This window comes from Eleginops maclovinus, chromosome 18 (genome assembly GCF_036324505.1).
Source record: "Eleginops maclovinus isolate JMC-PN-2008 ecotype Puerto Natales chromosome 18, JC_Emac_rtc_rv5, whole genome shotgun sequence".
NCBI classification, from domain to species: domain Eukaryota; kingdom Metazoa; phylum Chordata; class Actinopteri; order Perciformes; family Eleginopidae; genus Eleginops; species Eleginops maclovinus.
The window spans coordinates 21120758-21144027 of NC_086366.1; the positions used below are offsets into that span (position 1 = coordinate 21120758).

Sequence of the window (23270 nt, forward strand, 5' to 3'; positions counted from 1 at the left end):
CCTGTTGCCTGGTAGATAGAACCTCTGGACCACCCCTCCTGTGTGGATTCAACAAACTGCTCAGTGTAACACCCCCCCGGATGAGGAGGGTGTGTAAAGACATGTGGCTCCACACACACATTATCAAACTTCTATGTGGATGCTGAGAGTACTCACTGTGTTTCCTAGGTTCTTTAATCCCACCAGGCCTTGGGCACTCTTTGAATTCTGAAAGACAAAAAGACAGAATATACAGATTAAATTATGGAGGAAAATCCATTTTAATTTCTTACTACATGACAACTAGATTTAAGTTTTTTAACTCACACAAGAATAAAGACATTTTATATTTAGCTGTGACCGGAGTGTCTCCTTGTTATTTATTAAGTAATAACTATATTTATGATTACCAGAGGAGGAAGAATGAAATAAAACACATTCAAACATGAAAAAAAAGCATTTTCTTATAAAGTATACCACCATATCAATATGTTTCCCATTGAGTAACCCAGAACACTATGTTTTTATTCACTATGGTTTATTTTGGACCTTGTTGGAGCTATTTATTTATATGTATTATTTAATACTTTAAGATGTATTTTCTTATTGTTTTTTTATTTTTTACAGTAAATGTGTCATTTTTTGTGCTTTTATTTTGAAGACAGCTTTTAGCACAGTAGGATTTGGGCTTGGGTTTTTAGCTATTTATTGGAGACAGGTGGAGGTGGGATTGCCGCACCGGAATGGGCAAATGTTTTCTTAACCAGGGAAATAAACTATGAATGCCACAAGAAAAGGAAAGAAGGGTAGGATTGGTAAAAACGGTCATACTGTTGGATTATTGGATCGTTGGAACAAATTGCACAAAATCATTCCCCCAGCGTTATCACTATCTGGTGCCTCAGTGGCAGCTTTATTTTGAAGTTCATTTTCGTTTTGATTCCTTTATGATTTAGCTCCTTTTCTTACAATTTAATTTCTTGATGTGTCTATGGATGCACTGTAAACCAAATTCCTTGTAAACCATCTTGGCAATAAACCTTTTTCTGGTCAGCTGTTGTACATTTCACACAAGGAAGCCACACATGTGACGAAGAGGTGATCTGTATACACTCCAAAGTTGAATTGTGTGTCGGTCTGGGAGTAACAATACAGTAGGATGTTGTTAGTGAGCATTATCTTGAGAAACAAACTTGTTTTTGTTATCTCTCAGTAAGTTCCTCTCCTTGGTAATCACTCCCAGATGGCAGAGATGTTTACAAAGGTAGATATCACAGAATCAGAGCACCTTAAGGATTTGCAGTTTTCAAATTCTCGGCTTAACACATCATGACATCTAGACATTCAAACTCAGTCAAACACCGCCGAGGCAAAGCTGGTAATCATGATGTTAGAATGGTACCAGAGTGCTTTGCTAAACTTATGTCATCACTTGCTGCAGTTTGCCTTCATGACATAAATTGAGTGGTTATATAATTGCATAGCTAGAGGAAGAACTAACAAAGGATGTGGGGGTGGAGAAGGAATAAACGTGTGCCTCGACTTGGGAGCAGACGATTCAGAAAAACGCAAGCCGAATGGAATTCATCTCACAAGGCTGGTCCACGCCTCAGCAAAAGAAACGTCAGGTGTTCCTGTAATTGTGACATTTAATTAGCTGTTCAAGAGCTTTAATGGTGGCGTGATACAGAAACCAAAAGCTCCTTTGACCAGCTTCTATTTTCTGTATGAAAACAAGCTGAGTGGAGGCCAAGCAGAGAGACTAACAGTGAGGTAACGGGAGCTTGTATTTTCTAGGCAGAGACCAACTGTGCAGGGCCGGCAGCCTGTCACCTGATCTCACAGGCACTGGAAATCTATCTCACCCACAAAGCCCCCCCATCCCATTACCCTCACCTGCAGTGAAGCTCGAGCGCATTAACTGCAAGAACTATTCATCAGGACCACCATGAGGTGATCCAAGGTGAGACCGCAGAGAAGGCTAATAGGGCTGTACTGTAAGATTGTAGTTTAAGGGTAAGACATTGAACGCCTCAATGGGAAAATAACTCAATTGAAGCTTAGATTTAAATAAAACAGTAAAGAAGAGTCACTCAAAAGAGCCAACAATGATCTAACTGTTCCCTAAAATCAATCAGCGTGTGGAAATATGTAAATATAAAAAGGGATAGAAGCTTCTTTCCTTACGTTGAGAGTAATCTTTAATCCAACAAGATAATCAGTGAAAAGATGCATTCACTTGATACTTGGTTAAAGCGTTACTGTGTTGCTGTTGTGTTTCTATGGAGACAGCATCGCTCAAAACTGTCAACGACCACTGCGTTGAAAGTTCAAATTATTTCATCTTTGACCTTTTAGCACTGACCTTTTCAACGCACAACCAATCAGATAGCAGGTGGGGTTATAGAATTGAAACTAGCTGATTTTTTTTACTGCAAGGCTCTTTGAACCCTGGGTGTGACCTGAACCGACAACCGCACAGGAAGGACCACACTCTGCACAAAGGATGACCTCGCCGACCCCAAAGAAGTAGTCCTCTGTCACACCATAAAAACAGGTATCGGCAGACTAATAGTGTCAGAATGTGTGATACGAGCATGCTGGGAAATGATTGGAAGTGTCACATAATCCTTAACGTGCTGCTGTGCATCAACATAAGAAGGAAGGACATAACGCTGCTAACACACAGATACTTTTCCACACAACTTTCAAACCCTAAAAATCTAACTTAGGAAATCCCACCATGATTGAGTTTCAGACCGGATGTGCAAAAAATGTAGACTTTTGAAAAGCATGAACACCAATCAGATGAACGCTGAATAAAGTGGCTCAAGCTAGCTGGGGATGTAACTACATGACAACTAGATTTATGGATTTAAATTCACACAAGAATAAACAAAGGGTTGTCTTTCCCAAACACATATAGCCATTTTTAACAGTGAACATTTTTAAATATGAGAGTATTTTGTTTATTCCAGGAGCCATACAACAATGTGAACAGAACAGTAAACTTAAAGAGCCTAAAAGATTTGATGTAGGATTGTTTTTTAATTTTAATTTGTAATTTGTTTGTGTTTGTCCTGTACTTATGTTTATGTCGTGCCCTCACTTGCAGTTTCTCCTTGAATTGATCAGGAAGAGATAAATGAAGTATTTTTACTTAAGGTAGAAGACATAAAAGTCCCAAAAGAATCTCTGATAAATACTTGTAATACTTCTGATTCTTTCTCTCATTTTCTACCGACTGTATGAGCTCCAGATTTAATACATTTTTTTGCAGTAACTATTTATATTTAGCTGTGACTGGAGTGTCTCTTTGACAAGTTTATTAAGTAATAACTATATTTATGATTAACAGAGGAGGAAGAATGAGATAAAACCACATTCAAACATGAAAAAAAAGTATTTTCTTATAAACTATACCACTATATCAATATATTGTAACCATAGAAACTAATTATTTTAACTTCTGTCATTTCATTGAGAATATGGTAAACATATGCAAGATAGTTCATTAATACAGTATTCATTATTTTTGTATTGCACTACGTTTGTCTATGGCTTTTTTTCTCCAAAAGTCTGCATTTTAGCTCGATAAAATATGTGCAGTACAATATAAGTAATACCATGAAGCGCCTGTGCATTTTCAACATGAAGGTGGGAATTCCCCCTATATCGGAGTTTTGAGATGACACAGTTTCTTAATTTCCAGACCCAGAGGGATGCCTTTTAGGACAGCAGAAATCCAAGTGAGTATAGTCCCGTCTCTAGCTCTGCTTTTTGCCCTCTCGAGGTACATGTGATCGGGGTCGGTTCATTAGTGTCGTGAGCCTGGAGCTTATCAAGTTATGAGCACTGTTACAGGAAGGGCTTTTTACTATTACATAAATACCCTGTGCCATCTGTCTCTTATTCAGGAGAAAGAGAGTCAGCATGTGGAGGGGGGGAATCTACAGTTTAATTAACTATGGCTTATCTAAATCCTGTGCTCTGCAGATTCCACTGTAATGAAAAGAGCACTTTGCTAGCCACGACCGTATATCATTGAACACACACTTCCTGAAGTGTGTTCAAGAACTCTGTGAGAATCCGGTGTGACAGGAAGCAGGACGGATTCTCTCCGGTCGCCTCACTTTTGTATTCCTTTACAGAGACGCAGCAGCTCATCTTCCCACTGCTGGAATGTGAAAGTCTGACTGCACTCTGCTGAGTAACGCCACGGCCGGTTCCCAAAAATAGCAGCTTTGCTTTTATTAACGCCCGCCCGTCGCCTCGCCATTGGCTGATACTTCGGCCGGCCCGGGAGACGTCACGAAGATGTAACAACGTCCCGGCTCTGTCTCCGTAGCAACGCTATTCTTATTTTTTTAGCAGGAAAGGAAAGCTAGAGGACATGGTGACATCACGGTGATAAGATTAAGTGTGTGTGACTCAGTGTGTGAGGAACGGCTTGGAGCAGATGTGACTTTTGTACTGGAATCATGACGTGACTTTTGCGCCTGAAGGGATGTGATGATGAGGATACTGGTTATTGTAATACATAATCTAGCAACAGTTAGGGATGAGCACTGTTTTTATTGTGAGGACACTACATTATTGTCTGTCATGTAAAAATTGACTAATTTCTTTCTGATCCGATCCTACTCCAATAACTCATTTGATAGACACTGTGTAAAATGCTCTTAAAGGTCCTTAGTCGTCGTTTCGGTGTGTCGAACAGGATTCGTGTGTGTGTGTGTGTGTGTGTGTGTGTGTGTAAGACGATCCATCCCTGCCTCCCGCTATGATCCCAGCCTGTAACATGACTGTAATGACAGCTCATTCTGTTACGCACATACTGCCGGGATTCTTCCACATAAGCATTTTAAATCAGCACAAAGTGGGATTAAAGTCATGCTCTAGCAGAAAAGCTGGGTAACATTTTTCAGGGTATTAGAGAAGAGGAAAAAATGAAGTGTGGCAATGTTCAGAGGTTCACCGCTGCAAAAATATGTCCAACATGTAAAAGATTTGCAGGATTTCTGGTTTTTCTTGCAATGAGTGGTGCAGTGATGACGTATTTTTGTAGGCTCACCTGGAAGTTACCATCGATAAGGCTCAACTGACAAAAAGCAATGGGATTTCCCAATTGGATTTCTGCAGGGGGTTTTTTTTACGCATAGAAACTTGGGATATTCACAATGTGATGTATTTACTGATGTATTTTATGTTGTTGAACAAAAACGTTAAAATCTCATAAGCCCCCATAAGTGTTAACTTCAGACCTTATTTCAGGATACTATCCCCAAAAAACGTTCGGAAAACCATTGATTTTGAGATGAGGGAACCGGATATGGTTAAATGGTCAATCTTTCCTGGTTAAAGATTTATTCCTCGACCCAACATTTGGTCATGAATGTTCAATGATATAGAGAAATATCAAAGATCTTTAGCCAGTTTTAGAGGGAAAAAATGTCATATTACAATGGCTCTGTCATACATTTATGGTCTAACACTAAGAAATATAGCATGTATTTCAGATCATGCTAATAATACACCTTGGATATCCATCCATCTTCTCCCGCTTTTCCGTCAGGGTCGCGGAGGTAACAGCTCTAGCAGAGAGCCCCAAACTTCTCTTTCCCTGGCCACATCAACCAGCTCTGACTGGGGGATTCCAAGGCGCTCCCAGGCCAGCGAAGAGATATAATCCCTCCACCTGGTCCTAGGTCTACCCCTCAGTCTCTTCCCAGCTGGACGTGCCTGGAACACCTCCCTAGAGAGGCGCCCAGGTGGCATCCTCACTAGGTGCCCGAACCATCTCAACTGACTCCTTTCAATATTGTATGAATAATCCAGCACCTCTTCAATAATGTATATATTCAGTTATAGTAACAGATAATTTTTCATCCTCGCTACACACTTTTATTTAATTATTTAATAAAATTAATATTTTATTTTATTGTTTTCCAATGTATGACAATAATATTTTTTTCTTCAATTATTTTAGCCATGATAATTCTGAACGCAAAATCTGATATTGTGACAGCCGTATCATATTAAGCCATCATTTATTTTTTTACACAATCATACTATAAAAAGGTTTTTCTGTGCATCTCTCTGGGGTATTTACCAACATAGTAACACATTATGATGTATTACCTCACTCCCTTATATAACACTCATAAACCAGTTCATCTGCCTCATTTTCTTTTGAAATAAATTAGATAGAGCAAAGTGAAGAACAGGATTTATGTTTCAAAGTAAAGCGGATGGGAGAAAAAAAAGAGAGCAGATACATAAAACGGAGTCACAAGAAGAAACATTCATCCACTGTATGTATTCCCGGTCGTTCCATGTGAGCGGACTGATACGTACTGTATACAAAAGTGGCGGCCTAGGGGGATAACTTTGCATAAATGCTCTATTCAGAAATGTCAGAACAGAAGCGAGCTACTTCTGAAACCCTACTCCTCGGGGCCTGAAAGTCATGTGGTACAGCAGGCCACTTTAAACAGCATTCCCCAGGCCAGGTTGAACTGCTTCATTTAAAGCTGGGGAATAAGAGACAGAGGAAATGTCCTTTTGGCATCCAACCAGCGTGCTGGGGGGAAGTCAAATCTGGCCATCCACTGTTCTCATTTAATTCTAAGATGTGGGACTGCTGGCCTGAGGGATGGAGGATGGTGGTGGTGCAGAAGAAATGGGTCAAAGCAAGGTGAGGACGGATAAAGGAATGAGCTGTTATTACCGCTTTACTTTCCAGGGGAAGACACAACCAAATATAATGAGAAAAAGAGAAAAGCAGCCTTTTGCACCTTAGATAAACATCTTAGCACTAGCTATGAACTTTGGCACAGCGCAGGAAGAGAAGCTTCAGTGCATGCACTACCAGACCATCCACTGTGAAATGTGTCAGTCTATTAAACAGCTATATTGTGCAAAGAAATAGGCTAACAAAGGAAAGGAAGAAGAAGGCCGCACCCTTTACTGATGTGAATAATGTGTATTTAATTATCCCCAAAAACCTGGTTTGCAAATATTGAATGAGTATATATTAAATATAAAATGTGAAAAAAGAATCAGTTGGGTTATAAGAAAACTCTACGATGTCCTTGATTGAATTTGCCAGAAATGTTTCAGCAGGTGTGTCTGAAATGTCGAATCCTATCACAAAAAACTACATTGGAATGTATTATAGTAAAAGGGGCCCTATTGTGTTCATTTCAGGTTCATATTTGTATTTTTTGTCTCTACTGGGACATGTCTCCATGCTTTAATATTCAAAAAGCTTTTTTATTTTTCTCATACTGCCTGTGCTGCAGCACCTTTTTTCACCCTTTGTCTGAAACTAGGAGCTGCTCTGATAGGTTAGCTGGCTGGCTCTGTTGTCATTTGTCCACCACTTAGAGATGTCCAGCTCCTTAGACTTTCACATACAATGTGTTTGAATGCTAGCCAATAGAAGTGCGAGTGCAACAAAGTCATTATGTTACGGGAGTGAACAACGGAGGCAGAGGGTGGAGGGGACACAGGGATTTGAGCCTTTGCAGACCATTTACATACACAAAAACCTATAGAACACACTACAGGAAAAGAAAAACCCCAAAACCCATAATAGGCACTCTTTAAAAGGCCTCGTTGACAAAATGTTCCTGTTTAGTGAAGTTGATATTAGACTTGACCTTCTTATGAAGTGGAAATGTACACCTTCTAAAGACTGGAGATGGTGTGGGAAAATAACAAGCTCAGAGAACAAAGTGATGATATAGCTTAATGAAGTCCCAGAAGGGCTGCTTATTACAACCATAAATGAGTGCTCAGCATTCTGATGATCTCTGTACCACCTGCGGTTTAGCTTACTCCTCATAGTGTATAAGAACAAAGAGCATGCCTGATATTGACAGTGTGTTCTATTAAACAGCCTGATGCTAGTCATTAATAGAGTTTGAGTCGTGTGTGCTAAGCAACACTGATACATTTTGGTTTGAAACTGCTAATAAATTGGTGTCGTTTTTTTTGTTGCAAGTATGATATTATGTGATGACAACCATTTTCATCATCTGTTTATTTATTTTTGATGTTATATATTTTTCAAGAAATGACCTTTGTAACATGCTGAAATGTATAAAGTTGTAGAGTATTCAAACCCCCACTCGATGAGTGAAAATCAAATTATAATTTATTTTTTTCACCCTTACTTTCATTTTTCAGTGACAATAGAAATGGGGAATATAGATAAAATCATCCATTATGATGTATACAATCTAATGCCATAATATCTACGCATGTATAATATGATAAAGTGCAATTTAAGGACATCAATTCAGAAATAAAACATAACAAGCGTGCACATCAATGGAAACTTAAAGAGCTTATTGAAAAACAATGCTAATATCTCACCACAGTATTAGCAATACTGGCATAATAAGCCTCTTAAACCATAGCAATAACAAGTCGTCGTCGCCCCCCCCCCAATCCGGCTCAGCGTGTGTCTCTGAGACTGCAAAGTAAACCTAACACTACCCGCAGCAGAATTCCTGGGTCCACCTGGCAGCATACGATGCCAACTGCTGATTGGCTGCCATACCAGCGTGAGAGAGCGATCAGCAGAACAGCCTGTTCTGACCTGTCTCTCTATTTGGCAGACCATCATAAACAACCTCTCCCCTGGTCTTACCTCAGCAACTGCCGAGTTTCTCCCGTGTGAGCAGGAGGGACACTACTTTGTGTTCTCATGCTGGCACACACGCACTGGCACCTGAGAGGGAGACTGAGATTTCTTTCTCCCTTCTACAGAGCGCACAGAGGGACAAGACAAGTCACCGGAGCTCTTTGAGACATTGTGCGGTGACGTGGAGCCACAGCTTGTCTCTCCGGAACATGCCAACACACACTTGCATATAAACAGTGAGATCTTCTTACGGAGAGGAATGGTCTTTCTGACAAACACAAATAAATGAAGCTTATGATACCATGGACTGGCCCCTATAGGTTGCATTTGATTGGCTCAAAGCGTGAATAGTGCACCTTTGTGGAGCAATATCCAAAAGTGGCTAAGGTGACTCAAAGTTTAATTTAAATGTTCACCTTTAAAAAAATGATATTTGGGGTTGTGGATGAAATTCTCTGTTTGATATTTATATTTTAAATTGTATTAATATGTTCACCTGTCATATTTATACTTTTGTGTGTGAATGTATCAGTAATGTCAACTTCAATATTTCAATTTCAAAAGGGAACCCATTAAATGTATTTTTGTCACACCGTATTTCATTTGATCTTTTATTATTTTTTGTGAGTTTATACTGACGTGTTTAAAATGTATCTGTTTTTATTTTATTCTATTATTTTACTTGGATGTGAAGAAATAAATAGCAATAAGAAGATGCTTTTCACACAGCTGTTTTATATTTATATTTTTAAGTATTTGCAAAATGTCAAAATTCTAAATATGTTCACCTGTCAGGAGTATATTTCTGTTTTAAATTGATCTGTACTGTCAACCTAATTATTTGAATTCCTAAAGGGATCCTATTAATTTTGGTAAGTTTGGGGTTCTGAATGAAAATTATCCCCACATAATAATGACATTTATTCTGTTTATAAGTGTGAGTATTTGAAAAAGGCATGTTTATTTATATTTAATTATCTGTACTGTACTGGGATTTGAATTCCTATTAATGGACCAATATCATAATAGGCTAAGGTCACCAGAGATTAATTTAAAATGACTTTTAAACATTATGTTAGCAGTTCTGGATGAACATTTTCCCCAAGTAACAAATGTAATTATTATGTTTTATATTTATATTTTTGAAAATTATCTATGTTCAACTGTCCCCTGTCATTTCATTTTATGACATGTTATTTTGTTCTAAGTATATATTTATTTTCCTTTATGTGAGTTTACACTGCCATTATAATGTTGTTTGTTGTTGTTTTTTGCTTGGGGTAAAAACAGGCTTCTCACACACCGTCTATACCCAGCAGGGGTATCAACCTAAAGTCAAACATTGATTGGAAGACATGCCACCCATGCATGTGGAAAAAGAATGCGTTGACTTTCTAAATAACCGCCCTGTTCCTGTTCACACATCTCCACTGCTAAGTGTTTCTCCAGCAGGAAAATAATTCACCCTCAATGGTTGCAAAGTGAACTACTAGCTAACAGGCTGGTGTTTACATTCTACTGAAGCCTGCACGGGCCTCGGTGTCTCAGCAGAGACACTGCACTGAAAGATCACACCGAGGCCTCGACAAGAACAAAGAAAATAACCAAATAGTAACACAGAGCCAACCCGTTATAGTTTACATTCTATACACTGTAAACACCACACATGATGTCCTCATAAGAAAGATCTAATGCCAAGGTACTCCCACTGCAGTCAGTGCCAGTGTGTCACACTCACACTTGTCTTTGGTTTAAAAAGGTCAATAAGCAAAGCACTACATCTCTGACATTTGGATAGTTGTTTTTTTATGGGAAATTATGAACAAGAATGATTACAGAGGCACATTCAGAATGATATCTGTACACGAGTGTTTTTAAACCTCCATATATCCCTATTTTTTTGAAACCTTTTGTGTTTTGACCACTTATTTAAAGTAATTTCTAGGCAATACATGTTTGTAACATTTAAGTTCAGGATTATTTTCATTATAAACCAACTTGTCAGACATTTATGACTCCAGCTGACTTTACTCAAAAACCCATACAGAAAAAGCAGGGATTACTAATATGTAGTTACAATAATCACAGTTTTATAACAAAAGACCAATACGTGGTGTCCGTGAATTGATACAAAATTGCCATGCTTGCAGAGGTCTGCAGTGAGGTAGAAGTAGAGGACGTTTGACGAGCAACAGAAAAGAGAAGGACGGGATACGGGGAGCAGGTGGAGGCTGACAACAACACGGAAAGCGTGCCAAGCTGCCAGCCCAGCACTAAAGTGTATTCTAATGTGATTTCTCCTTACATAATAGAAGCTGGAACACAGCAGCTCCACACCACGCTGTAGCCTAGGTGCATACACACAAACACACACACAATTGCACTAGGGAGACTCTAATGTTCACAAACTGAAAGCCTTCTCCTCTTCTCCTACTCATAGTACGACAAATAGCTGGTAGCCTAGGCTATTTAATGAAACTTTACCAAACACTGCATTTTAACCTCCATAAGTCCACACATGGTTTGGACAGTAATGACAGCTGAAAGGCAAAGAATACATCATTTAGACCCATTTTAGTACACATGTAATGCAAGGATATCGGTTTATTGCCAGAATAATTTATAGGCAAATCACTTTTCACTATGGGAAACATTCCACTGTTGCAGGATCTAACTCAGCGTAAAAATCTACAGTAAAATCTGTGTATCCTTGCTTTTTGGCTACTAGTCTACCTGGTTTATTTGAGAAAATGTAATGCCCTGCATGAATCAAAAGTATTTCAAAGAGGGTTTTCTGCTCTGAAAATAATAACTCAGGGATCTTATTGTATACGCTAAGACCCGTGGAGATATTCTTGGCCACACGCATGCTTTTTTTGATACATTGTGTGGTCTACTCTTTACTCTTTATGTGGCTGTGTCCATATGGCAACAGCCTGAGGCAACATACAGATGCCCTACATACTCCAGTGCTGAAAGAAAGCCCCGTCAAAATGGGTTATTTCTTAATGTATTTCCAGTAAAGAGCTGCAGTGAGATGCATAAGAGCAGTATAGTAAGAGCCGCTGTAGGTTATGAGGGGGATTAAAAGATCGTTATGTAACCGTTGACCTGCCAAGGCAGGCCTACTGATCCTGGTACAGCGGAATACAGAGGCTTAAAGACCGGCTTACCCTCACAGATGACTCACTCCAACATTAAACCGAGACTCTCACTAGCTATGTGATATTATCAGAGAAAAAACACCTGTGTTCTATTTAGAACTTCTATCTATGCCTGTGAGACACTTTTAACTCTTCCACAGGTTATGTTTTCAATTATTTTCACATTTTGACAAAGCAAAACTTCATAAATCACCCTTTAAACTATATAAAGTCGTTTTTTTAACGCTATGTTTAACGTGTTACCACCGTTTGCGAGTATTTAAGTTACATACGACAGTAGGAATAGGACAAACGGTTTATGTAGGCTATTATCGAATAACTACTATGTTTAATATCATACGTGCTTCATTTCATGGTTATTTCCAGCCAAATCACAATTTTGTGTAACTCCAGCCTTGCGAGATGTACAGCTCTGCCCACAAAGACATACGCAATATACACTTTTAATGTCCTGATTTCTGAATGGGGTTTAGTGAGACAGAGCCGAGGTAACGGAGCGCAGCACGAGCTCTTACCTTGGCTTGGTTAATAAGGAGTCCTACGAAAGTGGAAACCAGCATCGAGCCGGACATGCTGCCTTTTCTCCGCATCTCCTGCTTCAGAAAGGGGAAAGCGGCGGCCGGCGGCTCCTCAGGTACGGTCACCGTGTATGACTGTCGCATGCTCGGCATGCTGGCGGAGGAACGAAGCCAACGACCCGGTGCGAGTTATGCAGACGGAGGAGAAGGTTTCCTGCTCTTCGGATTGTGTTCAACCCTTTTCTATAGCAAGACGTTTCACTACGTTTCTGATGGTCTCTCTGTCATTCATTCATTCAGTCATGTAACAGCAGCAACCTCACAAATCACGCCGAATAAAGGACCTGTGGCTTTCCCTTTAAACTATCCTACTACCCTGTAGAGAGCTAAAACACCTACAAAACTCAAAAATACTGACTGCAGTATCAGCCTACGCAGGTCTCAGCAAATAAATGGCAATAATGCATATTGTGTGCGGATTCCGTTTTACAAGACTAAAGCTCCGCCTACAACAAACGTCAGCGACGCCTCCAACCGGGCTGCCTACGTCACATACCATCCTCCTCCACGCTGCTGGAACAACCTGAAGGGCTAATGCTGTGGTTCAAGGAGACTACTCATCTCCAAGAGGATCATGACCTCTACCGTCCTCCTGGCCATGATCACTGTATAATCTATCAATGTAACAGCAGGGTAAAAACAACACATATGTCACACAGCTGACAACTAGTGGCTGATTTACTACAATCTGATCCAGTGGTTCTTAAATTAGATTGTTCAGTCCTAAATAGGGTCTTTAATGATGTTCCGGTGATTCATCAGCAGCTCAGAGAATAAGGGGTTTAGTCGGCACCGTCACAATAAGAGGATGATGAAGGATGTCTGATGCTAATCTACATTAAAACAGCAAACATAACCCAAGTATACGCAGTCAAAAGTCAACAATAAACATCCTGCATTTGGGAAAACATCGAAAAGGATACTAAATAGATTTGTTGGCTATTTTTGTTAAAATTTGTACTCATTTGTACAGAAAAGTGTGAAAAAATGATAGTAAAAAAATATTTCATTGTAAACGGACAATAACTCACTATTGTACAGCTTAGAAAATCTTACAATACCAAACAGGCATAACATCATAACGTTTAGTTCATATGGCAAAGTTGTTATCATACTGTTATTTATTTAACATAAGCATTCTTTTGGAGTTGCGTTTTTGTAATATGACTCTTTTTTTAATATAAAATATCAATATAAAACGGTGTTAGGGCCTTCAGGCATAGCGATCCCAAAAATTTTCAGTGTTGCACAAATGATACATCATGAAGGATAAGGAGACCTATAAAAAATGATGATATTGATCTAAGCAGCAGACTGCTAAAGAAGGGCCTTCCACTCAGGTCAACACACTCATGAGTTTGTGTCTTAATACATCCTCTGATTGTGAGAGCAACATCAAAATAATACATGTATTGAATCTTTTTTTTTTTGGTCAGGTGATGTGTTAAATTGTGTAAAAAAATATTGAAAAAAACGGATTCATACCTTTTTTGAGGCATTTTAGACTGTCCAGTAGTTAGGGAAACATTAGGTGACGCATGTTAGAGTACTTCTGGTGGTTACACAAGGCAATACAAGCACTTGGTGACCTTTAAGAGTCTCTATAACACATTTAAAACTACTTGGTGTTTGAGACATTTTTTACAGATTCAGAAGTGTTGAAGCAAGTCTTAATTAATAAGAAAGTCAACAGAATGTGCTGTGCCTCCCGTACCACTCATAAGCATTCTAGTTCAGTGTCAGTACAACAACAGGCAAAATGATGCTTTCTTTTCTCTAAAGTCAGCCCTTTGTTACCTTTAATTACTCGATACATCTCTGTACAGCATTTAGCGAAAGGATTGAAATGCACAGTGTTTACAGGGTAGGCGATTTTAGCTGGAAGGCTGTGTAGAGTGAAGGGAGCACAACTGCAGCAATCTCATGACCCAGGCTCAAGCGTGTGTACACAACAAATAGCCAAGGAGCACATTCCACCACCTGTGTGTGTGTGTGTGTGTGTGTGTGTGTGTGTGTGTGTGTGTGTGTGTGTGTGTGTGTGTGTGTGTGTGTGTGTGTGTGTTAATCCTTGAGGTGGAAAACTACAAAGTGAGCAACAGGGGGCAATGAGTTAATGTTTGTGTTGTGATATCTGATACAAAGAGCTAAGCAGTCTGTTCTTAAAATGGGACATAGGCAGTCTCTGGGCAATGTTAGGAAGGAGAAGTCAGAGTGTAATTACCTAAGGATAGCTACTCTATTCCCTAAGCTAAATTAGGCACATTAGAATGACACTTTATTCAGTCATGGGTTTAAATTTAACCTGGGTTTAAATGTTTCTTAGCAGAGCAACTGGAACCGTTCACTGTTTTATATCCATTATAAGCCCCTATATTCTACATTCCTACAAGAGGCATAGCATTCCCTAACCAACACTGAGGAGAAATGCTCACATTGCGTAATTTGTAGTAAATGGAACATTCCAGGAGAGCATGTGGGAGAGTTCCAGAACAGAACAAAGTCTTCAGTACAGTCGCTGGATATCAGGCAGAAGAAACACTTCAGGGTGTTTCTTACTCCTCATTAATATTACAAAAACTGGAAACATTTTAGAGAGTTTTTCCTTGTTCGGAGCAAGATCAAAGGAGAGAGGGTATTGTATGCTGTAAAGGCCCCTGAGACACATGTGTAATTGATGATATTGGGCAACATGAATAAAGTTGAATTCAATAATTGATAGACATGAAGGATATAGCAATTTCATTGAGGTATAACTACTTTAAGGTTAAATTATTATTTTACATTTTTATTTAGATGTATTATTATTTATTATTAGAATGGAATTGTTTGTCACACAAAATGTCAACTAGGAAATGTAAAAATGGATTATAATTTCAAATGTTACAGTTTCTGGCTATATAAAGTGTGTAATCTTGGTAATTGTTAAAAGAAAAAATAACTTTCCAAGCCACCTGTGGGTTGGAGGCAAACACTTACAGTTGTTCTCCTCTATTCATGCACCCATTGACTCTGGTGGTGAAGGGGAAAGCAGATCCACAAAGCAAAGCTCTTTAACCTTATGAGTGTTGGGAAGTGACCCAAAGCTCCCAAAGTACTCCTAAGCTTTCGGTTAGACTCATCGTGCACGTGTCGATTGAAACTCAAATTATATCACTGATTTAAAAAAAACTAAAAGGTAAATGATGTTTTCTTAGCAAGCTTATAATTATTTGGAGATCTCCAAGAAGAGGGCACAAAGGACTGCTGGGCTGCTGCTAGAAAATTGATGATTATATAATTGACTTTAAAGCACTATTGCTCTGTTTTTGGAAAATATTTTTGTGTTCTTTTCGCACTTTTTGTTATTGTTTAATGTGCTATATAAATGTATGCTGCATTGTTGAAGGAGGAGCCTGGACTTTTCATTTGTCGTACTGTAACTACACCGTTGCTACTGTGCAAATAACAATAAAGCAATTGACTCTTTGAATCTTGAATAGTAATGTTAAAATCACGGCCCTGAAGGACATGCCACACACTAACAGACAAACACCATCAAGTAAACTCATAATAACTTAGAAATTAAAAACTAAGTCACTAAGAACCAGCCCTTGTTTGCCAAAGAACAACCATAACCTTTCTGACTAAGGTTGGGAAAACAATAGTCGGATAAAATATTTTGTGTGGACACAAAGCTTGCAGAAAAACTGTGGGACAAAATTCAGATTGACTTAGGCATGCCCCATTGGCCTCATGATGCATTCACATGATTTGCTTTTTGCTCTTTGCTCAGCGCAATTTGAACGCAAAGCCAGACAACTGCAAGCAGTGTGCGACCATAAGGAAAGCGCTTGGTGTAGTCAAGTGGAACCACTCTTACCATAGAAACACAACGTCCGCGCAACGCCGTTTTGCCACATCATGCCGCTTTACTTTGGTTTTCTATTCAGCTAAAGGGCAAAAGTTTGAGTGAAAGGTTTTCATTGTTTTCACAAAGAGCTGGCATTAAAAAGTTTGGACAGTAACAAACAAGATTAGAGGTTGAAGCTATCAGACCAATAGCCGATGAGTTTAAAGATCGTGTTTAAGGTGACCAAGTTAATGAAAATAATAATAACCTCATGTGTTAGCTAGCCAACTCAAAAGCTAACCCACCAATTATACAGTATGAAAGGCTTAAGCTAACCTGCCAATACAAAAAAACTGTAAAGTAAACAAGTTGCACCTCATTTTGAAAATTTTAAGTCTGACAAATTTAAAGAAATTCATGAGATGCTCGTAGGTGGAACAAAGGCATGCCAAAAACAGATACATCTAAATGATATGCTAAGTAAAGCCATTAACATGTGTTGTTGTTTTGTTTGTGTCCTGGTCTATTTGAATACCAAGCATGAGAAACAGGAAACAACAAAATAACAGTCATGTTAGACAGCCTGCCATCAGGAACATGGCACACGATGAACAGGAGGATGAGGCACCAGCAGCTGCTATTTTTGTTTTATGTTCCTGTTGTTAGTTTGTAAAAATGGGTTAACCTTGTTTTGCAGATGCTATTTTAGGAGAGCACACATGACTTTAAATTAAAAAACAACAACAACAACATAACAATTAGTGTTAGTTAGGCTATAGTGCGACAGTTTTGGTTTGCCAACAGATGCATTAACTCATCTTTTTTTCTTTACTTATCTTATTTTCACACCTGTAACACAATATTTTACAGCAGAAAAAAAAGAAAAACACAGCTGAAAATTCCCCCCTCACAACTTCACTGAGCCAGGATGTGATACAGGAATATAGAGGTAGCTTTAACCTCACCCATGATGATATTATGATATTAAATTTGGCATCAAAACAAATTATGAGGTCGGAAATACATTTCTTTTAGACATGGTAACTATGTCAGAAATATCATTTTTCTTATTTAAAAAGTAAATCAATAATAAAATATATGGTATATCATATATTATATTTAACATTTCTTTACGAATAAAAAATATTTATTAAAGAAATTATAATTCTACTGAGTTACAAGCAAACTGTGTGCATGTAAGTAGATCTTAAAATGTCCTTACATTTATGATCTAAATAATTATTCAATTGACAGAAAAATAATTAGCAACGTTATTGATAATTGATTAATCTTTTACTGTAAGTCATTTTAAGAGAAAATTGAGAAGATTCCTTGATTTTAGCCAATCCAAGCAAAGTGTTCTTTAGTCTTTTTCGGTATTAAACAATCTTCATCGTCATGGGTCAATTTGCTGGCATTCTATAGGCCGAATAATGAACCTTTTAATCAGGAGAATAAATATTTGATAGTTGCAGCACTGATGCCGGGCACCACTCCTCTGTGCTGCCTGAGGTTGGCTGACCTACAAAGACATGATGCGAGGTCACTGAGTGGTCACGGTTGTCATTTTGACTCTCATCATTCACAAAACCTTTCCTGACTTTTTCCCTCAAAGTGTGTCACATATACCATACTATGCTATACAAGATCTGCTGACTGCGAGCTTGGGAAGAGAGTCGATGTGCTAGGACCATCGTACATTGAGAGCTCCAACAATCAGTGAAGACGCCCTGCACTTTGTGAAAGGGGGTTTACAGGGACTGAGCTAACAGGGGACTGGGGTTAATCAACAGTGCAAACAGCCCAGCTGGGGACATCCAGTTCAAGCGACTCAGTCTGTGCTCCATGAATAAGTGTTGATAACCGGATGGATATAATGAGAATAGACCTCTAGTTTAAACTTGTCCCCATTTTGGTTTCGGTGTATTGCAGAAAATAAGCTTTGTGGCCAACACACGTTTATGACACTTAGCTTGTTTGTTTCAGCAGGATATTAACACCACGTCATGGTTTTTGAATTGTAATGCAATCGTTAGGAATAAAAAGCTAACGTTAGGACAAACTTTATCAGGGTCATATAACATCGCATCACTACCGCTAAGCTAAAGGCCGACTAGAATGGCGGTGTGGTGGCAATTTGTAGTATCTTTTAGTCACTTTTTATCAACCCTAGTTTTTATGACTCAAAGAAGCTTCCGACTTTCATAAATGGGGTATTTATTGACAAATGTTTATACCGTAGAACAAAAACGTGAACAGGTCTTCAGCATGTGTTGTGATGACTCATTGCTGCACCCCTCGATTAGCTAATGGTCCATGGTTACGATGAAATCAGATTACTGGTCCATTTATAAAAATGGGCATTACAAGCTGGTCTACAAAGTTACAATACATTTTTAAATATAGATCAACATATTAGAGCTTGACGGGCTGCCTCTAATTTTCTTTTGGGTTTTAATTAAGGCTACTTTTATTCATCTCTATATTAAATATATATATTTTAAATGCAATAGGTGGACAACGGATTGATAGCAGCGTTGTTTGCTTTTAATTCATGTATTAAAGTAAAACAATATTTGTCAACTATATTTTTCTCTTATATATAGCTAGCCTATAATTGAACACGACACATTTAATTCTAAATGCCTTGTTTTTCTCTTTGCCTAAGGGTTACATTGTTCTCTTGTCTTACATAATACACTTAAGTAAAACATGGTAATGATGTTTTTTTTCTGTTGTATTTATTCACATTGTATTTGATATGGAGGTAGTCCAAAAGAAAGGAATCACATTACTTTTATATTGTACTTAGATTGGTTTGGTTAAATGTTGTGTAATCGTAGTAGAATACATATTTAAAGTAACCCTCCCAACCCTGGTTAAGAGGCATAGCAAAAAGTCTTCACAGTTTGTAGCTGCAGGCTCAGAAATCAGCTTCTCTTGCACGCAACAAAGCATTATTTGAGTCAGTGTTTGTTTGAGAACTAAATAACCCTCAAATGTCTTCACTCATTGTGAAGGTTGTGTTGGGTCACGTTTATCTATTTCTGAACGCAGACTTGTAGAGCTAAATAGAAGCACATGACTGATGAGGAAATGTACAGCCCGGTTTATTTGCTCAAGTTTACCTCATGACAGTAGGCAGGCCCACCAGAAGACCAGTAAGTTAATATATACAGCGACTACGAGGCAAATATCATCAAACGCTTTACTTATTCATAATGGACCATTTTCAGCTGTTTTTTTATTTAAAGTACACCCAAAGATAAACCTGCACAGGTGAATCTAATTAATTGTGCTGATTGTTTAAGGACATTTAAATTAGTGCGTTTATCTCATTATTTCAATATTCAATTATATAAAACAAAAAATCTGCTAATTCTCACTAAGATGATGCTGGAACAAGCACATTTTTTAAATGTTTGCTTCAAAAAGAACTTAAAAGAACTGATTATAAAAATGATTTGCTTGATTAAACGTGTCCTGATGCAATAAATGATTATTAACTACTTATTTTGTATTGTACTTTGTATTGTTTTGAGTGCTGTATTGATAAACTGATTGACAGAAATATAATCCTTTACTATTTTGATAATCCAGTAATCGTTTAAGCCTCTCAAATACTGTGTGGAGATTTTCTTCTTTTCTCTGTTTCTTATCATATGACAGGGCATATCTTTGGCTATTAGACATTCAAAGGCATCACTTGGACATCTTTCACTAGTTTTGGACTTGATAGGTAATAAATATAACCATGAGTCTAGCCATTATTGCATTATCTTGTCAAGTATTGCTATTATTGTGTTGCCATATTGCTGTTTTATGGGGGTCAACATGTATATGACTTGGCCAATTATGTTTGTTTGTTGTTTGAAGGGGCCCTATTAAATTCATTTCAGGTTATATTTGTATTTTGTGCCTCTATTGTGACATGTCTCCATGCTTGAATGTTCAAAAAAAGCTTTTTATTTTTCTCCTACTGCCTGTACTCCAGCACCTCTTTTCACCCTCTGTTTAAAACCAGAGCCCAGTCTGCTCTGATTGGTTAGCTGGTCGGCTCTGGTTTTATTGGTCTGCTTAAAGTTGTCCTACCCCTTAGCCTATCATGTGCAATTTCTTGGAGGGCTAGCCAATCCTCCTACTCCAACTCCTCTTCCTCTTCCACCCATGGAAGCGGTGATCTGGACTTATCCTGTGAGGAAGTGGGTCAGTTGTGCTTTCTGACCTGCCTAGAGGAAGCTCGGGTCCTTAATACAAAGCTCAGATATGAGGCTAGTGGCCTACAGACCCAGCCAATCATAGCCCAGCAGCTCCAGCTGACTAGTGTCATCTAGCTAGTTGCTGGGTAGGGGTTTGCTATGTCTCATAAACATGGAACTACTCATGTAAACACTTATAAAAACTACAACTAAAGCATTTTGATTCACTTTAAATATACTTAAGCTTAATTCAGCCAAACAAAAACTAGCAAACACATTCTGAACACACTAAATTAAATTAAATTAAAAATTCAGATCTATTATAGCCTCGTAGAGAACATAGCATCAGCAGGATTCGGATGTATCGGTAACAGATTATAGTTAATGGGATTAGGTAATCAGGATACAAAGAAAGTAAGTGTATTACCTTATAGTTACAATAAAAAAGACCAAAATTGGGGATCACTAGCAGGATTACCGTGTGACTAAAAAACGAAAAAGTTGATAAAGTGTTTGTTGTAAAAGGTTCAGATTATATTTCTTCTTGGTTAACTGTACTGTTCTGTAGGCTATACTTTAAGTGTGAATCTATATGCCTACTGCCTGAAATTGCTTTACGGTTTTCACTTTCTTAGCAGTATATGATTAAAACGGGGCATTTCCTGTCAGCTCAGATTTGATTCCTGCTTTTGTAAACTGTAGTTTGTGCTCATGTGTGTCATTGTTGGTGTATAGGCTACTGCCTAAAGATGCTTAATGAAAGGCAGCTTTCCCTATTAATAATACCATTTTTGATACTAATTATCTTGAGTCCTCTTTTCTAAGGTGACATTGATCTGTTTTGTGTATTTATAAGGTTTAATTGGTTATTGAGGTAAATCCAACAGTAACGAAAAGTAATCAGGTTAGTTTTATATTTTGATATTCATATTAGATCACATTATTTTACAGGAAACTACTTATTCTAATAGATAAAGCCTCCAAACTTGGGCATTAGAGTGAAATGTCAGGTTGTCATATCAGGACTTTAAACGCTTTCAAATTCATTTGAACAATAGTGCCCCCATTTGGTGAAATCCAGTACTCTCAGAAGCCACAAGCATTGATGGGCTTTATAAAATGTGTGACACTAAAGAAAATGACCCAGAGTGCCTCTGTGGTGCAGTCTTCAGCTTTCCACATTCGGCCTGACTCAACCCTTTGATACTGAACCATTTTGCAGCATTGAACCCCAATGGAAGCGGCAAGCTTCAAGCCAGCATGTGCACCAAGAACATCCTCTTACCGTGGAGTCCCTGGTGGGGGAGTCGGACACCCTGTTGCCGCTCGGCTCCCATGTTGAAGAGCTGTATGCTCTGCTGCTGCTGCTGCTGCTGCTGCTGAAGGCCTCCTGGGTGGAGCTCCGCGAGAGGGCCTCCTGAGTAGAGCTCCGCGACAGGGCCAAGTAGCCGGTATGGGAGCTCGCGCCATACGAGTTGGCCACATCGGTGGCCCGACTGCGGTAGCTCCGCAGGGCACTGCTTGAAGAAGAAGGGCTGGAGGAAGAGGAGGAGGCATCACTGAGGCCCAGAGAGGCCAGGTCCCTGCTCAGGTCACTCTGGGAGACAGATTTCCGTCGGCTGAGTGAGATGCTGGAGGCCGCCGGTGAAGAGAGGTAGCTGGACTGGGCTCTGGAAGAAGAGTAAGAGCTGTAGCCGGTGTACGCTGACCCCCCGCTCAGACCCGACCCGCTGTAGCTCTTGATGGGGGTTCTGCTGAGGCTCTCGCTCCGGCGGCTGCTGAGGCTGCTGCTGAGGCTGCTGCTCCCGAGGATGTCGGTGCGCGGCACGGTGCGACCCCGGTCAGGTTCTGAGGAGGTGCTGTAGTTGCGGCTGCGGGCGGCCGAGCTGCTCAGATAGCTGGAGGAAGAGGAGTAACCTGAGGAGGAGATGGAGGAAGAGGAGGTGGGGGACTTGTAGGAGGACCGCTCGTAGGAGCTAAGACCTGGGGTCAGGGAGGAGCCGTAGGAGCTGTAGTGGCTGCTGTAGGATGGGCCAGTGTAGCGCTTGGCGGTGGAGGAGACGCGGGACATGCTGCTGCTGCTGCGGGTTTCTCAGCCAAAGGGAGGGAGAGCCTCTGGAAGACTGCATCGACTGCAGCCACAGCAAAGACACACAAGTATTAGTTCATCAGCAAAAATCAGATCAATACTCACACTACAGCAACATTTATCCTCGCTTCACTAAGCATTAAACGGCCTTCAAAGACAGAAAGATGCAGGAATGTGCATCACTGACTTTAACACTTCTAGATTTTTGGCAGACATTACCAAACACTGATACCACTTTAATCCATCTACTTTTCATCTGTTTTTATCCCTGACTCTCAGGCGGACATTAGCTTCAATATAAACTGTAACTTCCATAATTTCCAGAATCTTCCATATCATGTGCTCTCTTGCTAACAGTGTCAAGAGTTGATGATATTTCTGCATGGTTCATGCAGTAGTAAGTGGAAATGGATCTGAAATGTCTTCAAAGCCTTAGTCTACAGAGATAATGGACTTCTTTTACAAATTTTAGAGTAGAACTTGACCACATAACCATAAATCAGTGCTCACGCTCCTCTGCAGGCTTCCTGTAAATAATGTATGTTTGTTTGTGCAGGATAATTTGGCTCTCAGCATCGGACAGATGCGGTCGGGCCCACTACAAAATATTTTCCTTTCATGTTGTGATTTAACCCAAGTATTTTCATCATAATTGAATGATTAGGCAAACGAACATGCTATGTTATAATCCAGTAAACCAGATCAGTATAACTAGAGCCAAGCCCGTTCAGGATGCATTTACAATAGCAAGGCTACAATGTATGAATCATGACAGCAAA

The 23270-nt window shown here is 39.2% G+C and overlaps 1 protein-coding gene across 5 annotated transcripts in view; it reads right to left on the reverse strand.

Moving 5' to 3' along the window:
• usp2a (ubiquitin specific peptidase 2a) overlaps positions 1–23270 on the reverse strand; it is a 44462-nt gene that overhangs the window by 8086 nt on the left and 13106 nt on the right. For 3 of the 5 annotated variants that reach the window (XM_063907485.1, XM_063907486.1, XM_063907484.1), the window contains exons 3-4: positions 21688–22534; positions 157–207 (exon numbers count right to left, since the gene is read on the reverse strand). In XM_063907485.1, coding sequence (XP_063763555.1) covers positions 157–207; positions 21688–22473 — 837 coding nt within the window. In that variant the 5' untranslated portion in view covers positions 22474–22534. Of the gene's footprint in view, positions 1–156; positions 208–12311; positions 12783–21687; positions 22535–23270 lie in introns of those variants that run through there. The other 2 variants (XM_063907488.1, XM_063907487.1) reach the window with 1 other exon arrangement.